Here is a 13397-nt window from a genome sequence, read left to right as displayed (position 1 = left end):
TTTTTTAATGCTCACTAACAAGATATAATTTAAAAATTTTGATTTTTGTTTCATCATATTAATATAATTCTAGTGTTAAAAAAAAGTTATTAAATAATAGCAATAAAATAGAAAAATTAAACTTATAGGTTATCTAAATCAGTGGTTCTTAACCTTTTTATACTCGTGGCCCACCAAATATTTCATAATTTTTTTGTGACCCCCATTTTTTTAATAATAATTTCTATTTGTTAAATTATCTATAATAAATTGATTTTTTTATTATTGCTTTATTTTTTATATAATAAATGTAAATCATAACTTTATTATTTCATCATCTATTTAAATAATTTTGTTTGACAAAATGATTCAAATAGTTCTTTACAAATATTAAACATGGCAGGTTTTAATAATTCTTCGGCTATTGTAAATTGTATTTTTTTGCTTTAGCAACGTGAAGAACTGTAATAAATGAAGCTTTTAATAATTCTTTATTTTTAGTAGTTGTCATTTATGAGTGTCTTTTTATTTTTTAATTCATCATTTTTTCTTATAAAAACTCCTGCATTTTGTTTTTATATTGTTCATGCTTAGAATTTAAATGCCTCAACAATTTATTTGGTTTCATTGCTTCATTGGAGAAAGCTGCACCCCAAATGATGCATGTGGTTTTGTAATTCCTTGAACTTCTATGCTTATGAACCCATATTTGATATAATCATGATCATATTTTCTAACTTTAATGTTACTTAATTTTATACCATTAGTTTTAGGACTTGTGGTTTTTTCCATTGCATTTTTCACTGTATCATCACCAGAACTTTCACTAGTATTTTCTTCACTATATTTTCTTTTTGAAGGTCCCAGTCTGCAATTACTTACATTAAAAAATTTTTCTAACATTCCTTTGTTTTTTGGCTCATTTTTATGGGTTAATTATAAATAATTAAAACTAAACACAATATAAGAAAGAAATGCACTATTATTTGATCCAAAGTCGATGCTAAAACTAAACTAAAACTAAAACACCCACAACTTGTCGTAAACATTTTGCATATCTTTTGCAAAAATATTTAAATTTTCAAAGCCTACTATTTTTCCTAATTATTTTTAAAATTCCAAGCATTAATAGTTTCTTAGAATTACATTGGAATAAAAGAAGTAAATACTGCAGTGTAAGTAGCATATTTGCATTTATTTCTTATGTACTAACAAAGTTGTATGTAGGAAGAAATAAAAAATAAATAAAAAAAACTAAATAGGAAAACTATCTTTCTTATTTCACTTTTCAATACAATATTTGGTTATGCATCAATTTTCCTTTTATGATATTCTGAAGGAAATTTTGCATAATTTGGCAGCCCCCGGCAAACTTCTTATGGACTTCCAGGGAGCCGCAGCCCCCCTGTTAAGAATCACTGATCTAAATCATTGACCGACTGTTTATTGAATTCAATTAAAATTATTTCACTTGTATTTAAATGATCGCATCATGCTCTCAACATTCCAAAATAAATATATTTTCATATTTATATTTTAAAATATCTATAAATTTTTATGTAAAAAAGTAGATAAAATGTTCATATTTTTTGTAACCTATAACATGATCTACACACAATAAAACTTGATTGCAGTTAACTCAACTAGTAGATATATAACAAAATAATCAACCTATTTCCAACCAGAAAATTATTTAATTTAAATCACCAACTTAAATCACAAACAAAAAATAAACATTATCTTTCATCTTTAATGACCAATATTTCAATTCCAAATTTTTATCAAACAAATTTGTTTATATAATTAAATATCATTTAATTATTAATGATTGTATACAGACACTCCTCACTTAACAACTGAGTTCCATTCCATTCCATTCCTATGACTAGGTTGTTAAGAGAATTGATCATTAAATGAGGAGCTTAATAATTTTTATTTATTGTAAATAAATAAAAGGTCTACAGAAACTCCATCTTGATATCTTTGTTTTAATTTGCATTCCTTACATATAAAAATATTATAACATTAAATATTATAAAAATACAATCAATAAAAATTACAAAAATAACATACAAAAAAAAAAGAAAACAAAGTTTATTCATAAAAAACAGAATTCAGATTAACATTTTAGTCATTGAATATATCAAATAGGATGCACAATAAAGTACAAATTTATAAATGCAATAAGAAGTCTCGGAGATTGCAAATGCTTCACATAGTGAATTCTGACTGACTGCAGGAACTAGACTAAAATTAAGAAAGGGATTCTCCATGCTGGATAGCTGATCATAAGTTCAAGTTGTCTTTAAATAGGTAGATTGTTAAGTGAGGAATGGCTGTATTGTAAGATTCATTATGATTCTCACAATGGACAGTCACTGAATTTTATATGATCATATATCGTACAATGTAGTATTTTTCCCTTTTCATATTAATGGCAAATTCAATAATTATGTTAACGAGATAAATGATTTAGTCATTATATTTGCAAATATATTAAAAAATATATTTAAAAGTTTGATAATAAGGAAAGGAGTATTATGGTCAGGATTGACTGGGAGTTTGAGGGAGATATCTAGCCCTTCAATGTTGGCAAATTATGCTGTATAGCAGGGATGGCAAACCTTTTTCAGTCCGTGTGCCATATTGTAAGCATACTTAGCTTTAAAGATGTTAATGTGTGCCAATGTCTTAGACTTCGAATAATGATATTTAAAAAAATTAAACGAATACGCTTTAATTCGAATAAATGTAAAAAATCTGATTGAAAAAAAAAATGATCAGGAGATAAACAGAAAGGATGATTGAAAAAGACAGAAATCATATGATACATTACATGCCAGATGATTTCTCTTACGTGCCACTTTGGGCACGCGTGCCATAGGTTCACCATCCCTGCTGTATAGCAAACTCACACTGTCAATAAACAATATTTTTTAAAGTATGTACAAAGTTGTTAAAATCATTGAATTTATAATCATTTACTTTGAACACAGAGACACTTGTAAAGGATAAGTTAAGTTAACTTGTTAAGTTAAGCAAAGGATTGTTTACTTAAGTTTGACTTCATTTCAGCCTTAAGTATCAATTAGCAAAATCAGCCTCCATGTCCAAATGAAGACGTCTAAATACAGCCCTGATTCTAGTGCCATTTTTGCCACATATCCAACTGCTCTATCTTCAGAGCTTTATTCTTTTAAAATTTTCAGTTATCAACTGTTGTCTGCCAGTTTGGATCATTGCTGCTTCCTATCTTCAGCAAAAAGTTAGCAATATCCTTAACAAGATTTACATACCCATAACAAACTTTCTAATCTAAGAGTCACATATATTGGTGAGGTTTCCAGATGCAGACTTGGTTTTTCCACTTTAAATAAAGACAAGCTCCATGTAACTACAATGACAATAAAGACATTGAATATTTTGATATTTTATTTTTCAAATACTTCCAAGACATACTTTACATAAATTGAGAATTCCTGCTAGTGTTACTCACAATATGACAGGCATTTTGTCTAGCTATCAGTGGTCATTTTTTTTATAGCTCAGTTCTTTAGATCAGACAAATAGAAGAATCTTTGTTTTTATTTTCTCTCATTTTAAAAATCTCTGTTGTCATTTAGTCTATTGCTCAAATTGAATGTTTATCCTCAGTTTAAATGCATTTAACCAATTTTTAAACAGATTTTTTTAGTTTCAATTTTAATTACTATTTTCTTGTGTTGTAATTTTTCTCTTTTATGGTTTTGTTTGTATTGTGACTGCATATGAATCACTATACATATGGAGTGTTTGCTTGTTTATTTTGTTATTGTAGGAATGGTAATCTCAAGTAATATAAGACTTTATTCTGTACATAGATTAGAAAATAAATAATAATATTTAAGTATCATTTTATTAAATAATTTAAATGTAGAGTACACATCCTAATAAAAGAGTTATGTACTGTAGCCTCATTTAGTTATTTTTTAATGCTCACTAACAAGATATAATTTAAGAATTGTTTAAATTTGTTATTCAATCAATATCTCTTGGATCATGTTCACTAAAGTTGATTTAAAATATTTGATTTCTCTTAAATAACTTGCTAGTTGTTCTGTTAAATTTATATAGTGGATCATAAGGTCTTTTTGCTTTGATTATTTATTTTTTTTTGTTGCTTTCAGACAAAAAGTAAATAATTCTAAATAAATTTTGTAGAATTATAAAATATTGATATAATCAATTTAAATAAAAAAAACAGTAGAAATTATTTTAATTATATAAATTTCATAAAATCACTTTTATTAAGTTTTACTACATCTTAATCTTTAAATAAAGATAAACATTAAGTAAAATGAATCCAAAACAAGATAAAAATCATTTTTAAAAGATTAATTAATTAATTATTTATATATAATTTTAGTATAAGTAATTCATTATATTAACTTACCATGAGTAATATGACATAAATATAAACCAAAAAAAATCTGTAGCAAATTTGAATTCATTTTATTCCAAGGTTCGAGCACAAGTCAATTTACGCATTAAACATAAAAATTAAAGGGAGAGATAAATTCACATCGCATGATTCACTGTAGTTTCCAATGGCGATAAATGTTGGCTATCTAAATACATCGGGCACTGATAAAAACTATAAATATGCCGTTTAAGTTTTGAGATGTTTGTTAATCGCACGCATAAAGAATCGCGTGGATCAATATTGTTATACTGTAATCTTACACGAATGTAAACTCACTGGTAAACACGAGAAATTCAAGGTTTCTTGTCACGAGACATTCCGATTGAATGAAAACGAATGAGAATTGACTGGAAATGTGTCAATTGCAAATCACGTGTACAGTACCTTAAGACTACTTATATGAGAAAAATAGTTGTTATTGTTGAATGTCTCTTCTGAATTATTTTTCTTATTTACTCTTTGAAATATAATTTATGGTTCATTTCGATTGATCATAAACTTTGATGTCAATAATTTTCTTCGTTGGTTTACATCAGCGGTTCCCAACCAGTGGTCCGCAAGAGCTAAAATATGGTCCGCGAAAGATTTAAAACTTTTATTCGTTTTAAATTATTATTCCCCATTGATACAAACTGAATTTAATTTTTACTAAAAATGTTATGTTTTCTATTATAATAGTACTGTTAAAGCATGTTACTCTTGCGTTTAACGATTACTTATGTTAACAGTTTTGATTAAAGTTTATTTTTCTTAAACCTTGTGGTCCCTGCCAGCCTCGGATTAAGCCTCTAGCGGGCCCTAGACAAAATTTAAATTGGGGCCCCATTTAAATAAGTTGCTTCTAAACAAATCTTATATAATATGACATTAGCGTAGCTAGCATGGGTGACACCCGGTGCGGATATCCTGGTGTCACCCCAAGTCACACCGTAGTGTCACCCTTTTTAACTCTTTTATAAAGCACTATTGAATTGTAATATCTTCGCACTCGAGAAACTTGAACGCTATATCGAATATGCGATGTCGCGATGTATAAGTTTAGATTTAGAAAATAAATAATAACCATACATCAGTACTACCACGAGAAGTGGCCATAGGAATATTTCTAGATGGTGCGAGAGATCTCGTGGCGTACATTACTTATGACGCACGGGCGGCTGTTGACTTTTTTTTTTTTTTTTTTTTTAAACGATGGCTAGTCGAGCGGTGCTTAGTAGGAATTGTTAAATACAGTCTTTTCTGTCCTAAGTAATTTCTTAAATAATTTTTAACTCGTTTTGAAACAGAGAAATCTGTGCTAAAGCCGGGCCCCTCCAAATTACGGGCCCTAGACATATCTACTTTGCCTATTCGATAATCCGGCCCTGGTCCCTGCTAACAACAATGAAATCAAAGTGGTCCCTGGTCAAAGAAAGGTTGGGAACCGCTGGTTTATATGGAAGTTCTAGCCGGATCGCCTTTCCTCCGAATGTGTGTCAATCATTGTAGGCTGGCCGGATGGCCGAGCGGTCAAGGTTAGCAGCCTGCCGCCCTGGGGGACCCGGGATCGAATCCGGATGGGTCGAAAAATCCCCAAGAATTTTTCGGGGGTGGTCCGCAACCTCATAAAGCAAACTCTTGCTATGCCCCGCCGAATGGCACCACAAGGTTAGAAGAGACTATGCCTTAATCATGGGCTTGGTCTAGTACCATAAGGTAATCTTGGACATCTTTTAGTTGGGCCACCGGGTACATCTTTCGGGCTCCCATCCCTTCCCTTAGGCCCAACGCACTAACTTTGGCATAACTTTTGTATATATGCAGCCTGTACTGCATTTTAACTTTGCTCTGTCATATAGCTCACATAACACATACTTTAAACGTTCAGACATCGGACAGCGGGTTACTCCTCCCTACAAGAAGGAGGCACCCTGCCCAGTGCGTCCACTGAGCTTATAGATCAAGTAGATCTATTACCCTTACCATCAATTCCTTTAGTCTCTTTAGGTTTCCTTTACTAGCTGCTAGCATTCTAAGCACTTGTTCAGGGGGCATACTCAGTGCCAGATTTAACAATCAGGGGGCCCTGGGCACAAATACGGTGGGGGGGCCTCCTTTAAGAGTAAGCAAATTTGATGATTTAGAAAATTTACACAAAATACTGCACTTTCAAATAGATTTCAACTAGGAAGTTGTAAATTTCATTTAAAAATAAGGTTATTGTAAACATACATATATTTTATTGTGTAAAACTAATTATTTTAATTTAACTGAAAAATACCTATGTGAAATTTTTTTCCCGAAATTTTCCGATGTTTCATAGGTTTTTTTCCCGGGTTTGGTTTTCTCTGCCTGTGACCCTCATGATTAGGCCACACTAGACTGTCGCGGTAATAGAAAAAAAAATTATGTTTAAACATAATTTTTTTAGTTTTGTGGGGCCCCTATTTTGTGGGGCCCTGGGCACAGGCCCCAAATGCCCTTATGTAAATCCGGCCCTGGGCATACTCCAGTTGACCTGGTCGGCCCCTAGGCGGAAGTCCTCAGTTAAAGGACAGTCAAGCACGTAGTGTCTCGCGTCTCCGCGAGGAGCAGCTACCATCTCCTTGTCCGAATTTGGACTTGAAGTGGGGAAACCTCCTGTGTCCGGTCAGTATTTGCGTTTTGTACCAGCACAAACTTACCGGAGTAAGGCCAACATCAGGCACGAAGGCGTAGGTTGGCCTACCTACTGCACTCTGAGTCCAGCTCTCTTGCTAGTGTTTCATCGATCGCTGCAGTAGAGTACCTTTTATGTATGTTGTCGAGGGTTCCACCGTCCTCGTTACAAATGAGCCCCTGGCCCCCGCCTTGGCCAGTTGGTCGGCACGCTCGTTACCCAGGATCCCGATGTGGCCTCAGACCCATTTCAAAGTAACGTGTCGTTCGTGCCTCGCCCTCAGTACCCTACCTCTGATCTCCTGTACCAACTCGTCTCTGTGGTATCCGTCGCTTAAAGCCTGAAGCGATGACTGGCTGTCCGAGTAAACCGTGACCGGCTCTGGGCCTGGATGTTCTAAGACCCACTGGGACTCCCCCGCCAGGGCCACCAGTTCCGCCTGGAACACGGGCGCTTCCTCGTTCAGTCTGACTGACTGACAGTGCACTTCTACTCCGTCAGAGAAGACGCAGTACGCAGCTCCTACTAAGTTACCGTCCTTTGAGCCATCGGTGCATATTTCAACGCCGATATGTGTCGGTTCACTGACATCCCAGTCGAGTCCAATCCGATAGGCCGGATGGATCTTTAGCACGTCTGTCTGAGGTCTAAGTCTGACCGGGTACATCTGATTACAATGATTTGCCTCAATGCCCTCCACAGTTGTCCTGTAGAAGGCTGCCTCTTGGCTAACCACCAAAGGCAACGGGAGCAGCCCGGCCAAGACCAGGGCCGCCTCCGTAGACGCAGTTCTGTACGCCCTAGTGATCCGCAGGGCAGCGGGTCTCTGGATCGTTAGCAGCGTCCTGCTCTGTTTGACGTTGGCAGAATCATTCCACCACACCCCACAGGCATAGCAGATAACATGCTCTACACTCATCTTATAGATGGATCGAAGCGCTTCTCCGCTTAGCCCGTAGTCTTGTCTAGCTAGTCTCGATAGTGCCGTTATCGTGAGGTTTGTTCTTTCTCGAACACTCCTCAGATGTGGCGTCCAACATAGTGTCTGGTCGATGATAACACCAAGGTACTTTAGCTCGTTTACTCTTCTGATGGGGTTGCCCCGAATCCGGTATATTGGTCGGCGAACCAACACACCAGTCCGGGCCACCGTCAGCACCTCCGACTTTGTGGGGCTGAAGGATAGCTTGTGCAGCTCTCCCCAGCGAACGAGTCGTTCTATGACTTCGTTGCCGCCAGTCTCCATCCCGCTTCGGCTGTAGCCAGCAACTACTAACAACAGATCGTCAGCATATGCTTGCAGCTGGACTTCGTCTGGTAGGACTTTTTTTTTTTTTTTTTTTTTTTTTAACTCTTTCCGCCCTGTGGGCACTAAGAGGGCCTCTTTTAGTAGGCCCATTATGGGTTCGGCCAGGCCCACAATGGGGCGACCGGGTGGTGAGGGACGGGGCCGACATATCCGAACGGACCACCCCCGAAAAATTCCTGGGGATTGTTCGACCCGTTCGGATTCGATCCCCGTCTGGTAGGACTAGTCGCAGCGCCGTGTCTGTTAGAACGTTCGATAGTAGGGGTCCCCTGCGGACAGCCCCTTTCCAGTATCCTCTCATACCTATTGCTCGGTGTCTCGTATACAACACAGCGGTTACTCAGGAAACTCCTGGTAAGTGCAACGAGGGTGGTCGGCAGGTTCGCCTTCTGCAGTTCACCCACGATGGATGGCTACCAGACGTTGTCGAATGCCTCCTCAACGTCCATCGAAACGAGCGACGTGTGGAGACCCTTCAAGCGATTCTGGCGAACCAGATCAATCGCTCGGTGTAATGCGCGGCAGGTCGACGTGTCTGGGCGGAATCCATATTGTTGTGGATGCAACATCCCTCTCCGCTTTAGATGGAAAAATACTCTGTCACTGAGGATTCTGTCAAGAACTTTCCCCAGGACTGGCAACAGGCTAATCGGTCTGTAGGACCTAGGTTCGTTCTTCGGGCGCCTACTCTTGTGAATAAACACAAGACGCGCCCGCTTCCACTGCACTGGGAAATGACCCAGGAGCAGACACTTCTGGTACAGTACATGGAGCAAGCCAGGACGTTCATATTGCAGAACTTGTACCATTTCGGCCGTGATTCCGTCATCGCCAGGTGCTTTCCCTTTCCTTAGGTTGCCGATGGTGTGGGCCACCTCAGAGTCAGTCACCGGCTCTGGCATCATAGCCTCAAGAAGGGCAACTCCGCATCGCCGCGAAGCCGCCTCTGTTCTTCAGTGTCCTCGGACCGCTCATCGCACGGAAAGTGCGAGCGGAGCAGTACCTCTATCGACTCTTCCTGTGTGGAGGTTAGGGTTCCATCAGGTTTTTAAATGGGCCCCGAGACCGTACTACGTTTGAGTTTGCCCACCACTAGCTTGTAGGGTAGACAGAACGGGTTCTCGTCACTGATTTCCTGACAGAATCTGAGCCATGAGGTTTTCTTAGCATTGTTTAACTTATACTTGTACTCAGCATTGGCCCTCTGGAACTCCAGTTTCCTGGTAGCCCGAAGGTCATCGTCCCTACAGCGTTGAAAGCGTCGCCGGAGCGCCTTCGTGCGCTTCCTCAGGACACTCAGCTCCTGGGTCCACCAGGGAACTGACTGGTGGTCGTTGGGCCTTCTCTGCGTGAGTGTGCGGTCTCCCGCTCCTCTGACTGCGTGGGTGAGTTCGGCCACAACTTCCTCCAGATCCTCGACACTCTCTACCGCAGAGACACAATTGATGATATCGGCCGTCTTTTCGACGAGGCATTTGCTAAATTGATGGCGGTTTCCTTCAGTCAGCTCGTAGCGCCTACTCGGCCATTGGGGTAAGCCACACCCCACCTCAAAAGAGATGAAGCGGTGGTCACTACAGCTTTCTGCATCGATAGTCTCTCACTGCGAGGTCAGTCTCAGCATTGTTCCACTCACGATGGTGAGGTCAATAGGTAAAAAACGTTTGTAGTCGGACACTCATTGTTTATATCAAACTGCCAGGCAGAAACTATAAACCGCGAAAGGAAATCGTCCTACGATCGGTGGAAGATCGAATTAATCTTCTATTTTAACTTTTCTCCGGCTCCAGGTAAGAGTCTCGTTACGCTTAGTAACCAGGGACCACCACTCGGGAAGCGTGATTGAGGGAGAGTGACCAATCAAATGGACGAAGGAAAGAACGGAGATTGATATAATCTTCGGCAATTCCACCACGCACGTACGAATGGACCCTAGATCATTACTGAAGCGCAATTAACTGATTGCCCCTGGAAGTCGGCTTCTTCCAGAAACACAGCTTCCCTATCATCAAACGTCACGGCACGCACTCTTTTTCACTAGCAAATATCTAGCTAAACCGAGGTTAGGGTTAATGTCGAATAAGAGCCAGCGACCCATTCTTGAATTCGTGTCATTGATTATCAAATTTATTGGACTACAATTAAATTGCAGTGGCGTGCCGTCATTGGAAGCGATGGAAGCGCCGATTCCACCTTCCAATGACCTTCCCTTGTATTTTATAAAATATAAATTTTCATATTTTAACGTACTTTGCATTAATTAAAATTAATATTTTATTATAACTGCATTATGTATCTTTTACAAATTTCTATACTACATGTGAAAAAAACGATAAGATTGCTATTGTATATTCGAATAATTCGGTGGCGGAAGGAATGTCGAAACCAGTTGTTTCCAATCAGCCAGATTATACAGACATTGGCAAATGCGGTTTACAGAGCACCAACCTCACCCGGTTTAGCTGGTAGAAGCGACACACGCGTAAAGCGTCCAATTTTATATCCCGGACCGGTTGTGGGCTGTTAGCCGCTTGCCTGCTATATATTCGGCCGCCCTCGCCCGATTATGCGAATCATGAGTAGACTAGATCAACGGCGGGCAACCCCCGGCCCGCGGGCCAGCTACGGCTCGCGAAAAGTTTCTATCCGGCCCGCGAGATTTTTAATAGATAATTAGTTATTTTTCCAATTTAATAAATAGTTATTTTTCCAATTCTTTGTAATTTTCGAAAAACGATAAGAGAAATAAATGTAGTAATTAACTTTTTATTTATTTATTTCATATTTGCAGACTAAAAAAATTACGAGTCACAAGAAGGCGTCAATTAACTACTACGGCCCGCGGAAATAACGTAAAATTTATTCTGGCCCATGTTATAAAAAAGGTTGCCCACCCTAGACTAGATTTATAACTTAACCCAACCGATAGGAATTTACTGGCATGTTTTTATGATAGTTCTGTATAGTTGACAGGAGTTTAAAAATCCATTAAAATATTTGATATATTTATTCTGCGTTTATTCTGCTCTCCCATCTTATATTACTTACGGATTTCAATGTTAAACCGGTGATATTACGACTTAGTACGTCCCAGCTGTAAGGGGATGGAGAAAAAACGTGTACAATTCTAGTACAGTGTTAAAAAATTAACTGTTACTTCGGCAGCATCATTTACAACCAAATTTAATGAATGAGACGTACAATGGTACAAAAAAGCTCTAGAATTTTTCTTCTTTAAATTTACGATTTATGTATCGGTTGTCATAAAAATTTCTTTCCACTTCTTTCCCAAGACTACAGATATTCAAGTACAAAGTAACCGGTTTCAACTTATTTCTACTTAAGTAGTAGTTAAATAATTAAGCGATTAGGGAATTAGAAACATATATAAAACCCTGATGAAAGAGTCGAAATTAAACAGAAACTTAACCAAACCAATCTCTTGCCGAGTACAGTGGGGTTTGATCTCTTCATAATATTAGATGTAATAAAGACAGCAATTTTTCTAGTTCAACGAGAGTGACCGAAAAGTTGTAAATTTTGGAAATTTCCGTGAACACTTGGTCCTAAAACCAATTAGTTAGAAAACGAACGACGGACAATCTGTTAAATTTAACATATTTAGATTTTTACAGCTATGGTGAGAAGCGTTTAAAATTTACAACAGCTCTGTCGCGTTCTTTGAGATATACTAGTGATGCGACAAAAGAGGCATTTGACATTGACCGGTATCGGCACCCTCGGGATTTGGCACACACACCTACCTGGACCGTCTCTGATTCCATTCATTAGCCACTCGTAGGGAGCTATTTCACTAAGTGGATTGTTTTAAGATTTAAAAAGTAAAGAATATTTTGTTATTTTTATGTACGTTTCTTCACAAAGTTATATTTAATTATAAGTTTCTTTAAAAGTATATTCATACAATTGAAGAATTTTTTTTTTACTAAGCATGTATATTCATCAGACATTTTGTTTTACCAAGTAAGTTTTTTTTTATAATTTTAATTTTAGCCCTTATATCGTGGCTAGTGATTCAAAAATTAATTTTTAAAAAGTTTTGGCTCAAGACCGTATAACGAAAAAGAAAACATTATTAAAAGAGAAAGACCAATGCCTAAATTAAATATAAATACGTGAACAAAAAAATTTCGACATTTTGACGATAAAATTTATGACGAATGACGATTCTTTCGTAAAATTGAAGCAATTTGGAAATCAAAGCGGAATAGAATTTAACATTGGTAGACAATATAAAATAAATATTGAAAATTATAACAAGATAATTACGATTAATAAATATATCTAAATTAATAGACGTTATATGTTTTTTCTCAAAGTGAGAATTGGCATTTAGAGGGCATAGGAAATTTATTGAATCTAATAACGGAGGTAATTATATTGGACTTTCTTATTTATTAAGTACGTCAGATAATTAATTAAAAATACATTAAAAAAAGTGTACGGTTTTTACTGGCTTATCGAACAAACGAATACGAACGGGCCCTGACGCGCAATTAATTGATTGCCCCTGTAAGTCGGCTTCTTACAGAAACACAGCTTCCCTGTCATCAAATGTCACGACACGCCACTGTTAAATTGTAGACATAAATTCCCAGTGTCGTCCATCCAACTTAATCACGATAATGGTGTTAGATAAATGAAATTCAAGACCAGATATGGAAAGATTAGGAACAGGAGGTTACGTTATTTCAATTCAAAAATTTCCCCTGAAAGGATCTACATAGATGACCGGCACGATTCTATTGATAACGGAAAAGTATAAAGTACAGGGGTAAGACACTGCAGTACTAATTTGAGGTGGAGAACATATATTTTAAATTAAAAGTGATTAAAAATTGCAGCCTGGCATTGTAACAATGTCACAATAAATAATTGCTGGTTTTCTATTTAATTTTTTCTGAGTTTATTTAACATTCAATATTATTATGATATACCGTATTTTACGGACTATAAGACGCGCTTTTTTCTTCGAAAAATTGCCTCCA

The 13397-nt window shown here is 37.1% G+C and overlaps 2 protein-coding genes across 2 annotated transcripts in view; both read right to left on the bottom strand.

Annotated features, from left to right (window-relative positions):
• The window catches only part of LOC136978029 (transmembrane 7 superfamily member 3-like), a 30448-nt gene extending 25613 nt beyond the window's left edge, over positions 1-4835 (bottom strand). Inside the window, exons 1-2 of the mRNA XM_067273673.1 lie at positions 4702-4835; positions 4412-4602 (exon numbers count right to left, since the gene is read on the bottom strand). Of these exons, the coding sequence (XP_067129774.1) occupies positions 4412-4469 (58 nt within the window). The 5' untranslated portion in view covers positions 4470-4602; positions 4702-4835. The remainder of the gene's footprint in view (positions 1-4411; positions 4603-4701) is intronic.
• A 2482-nt stretch (positions 4836-7317) lies between these two features.
• LOC136977954 (uncharacterized) lies at positions 7318-7998 on the bottom strand. Its single transcript, XM_067273568.1, has one exon. It carries the CDS (start codon positions 7996-7998, stop codon positions 7318-7320), a length of 681 nt encoding a protein of 226 aa, XP_067129669.1.
• Between the last annotated feature and the right edge of the window lie 5399 nt (positions 7999-13397).

This window comes from Centruroides vittatus, unplaced genomic scaffold (genome assembly GCF_030686945.1).
Source record: "Centruroides vittatus isolate TY-2023 unplaced genomic scaffold, ASM3068694v2 contig_484, whole genome shotgun sequence".
NCBI classification, from domain to species: Eukaryota; Metazoa; Arthropoda; class Arachnida; order Scorpiones; family Buthidae; genus Centruroides; species Centruroides vittatus.
This window is presented reverse-complemented; position numbering and strand designations above follow the sequence as displayed.

Bases quoted from the DNA above. Each gene is read 5' to 3' on its own strand.
- LOC136977954 (XM_067273568.1), bottom strand. From the start codon at position 7,998: ATGAGTGTAGAGCATGTTATCTGCTATGCCTGTGGGGTGTGGTGGAAT.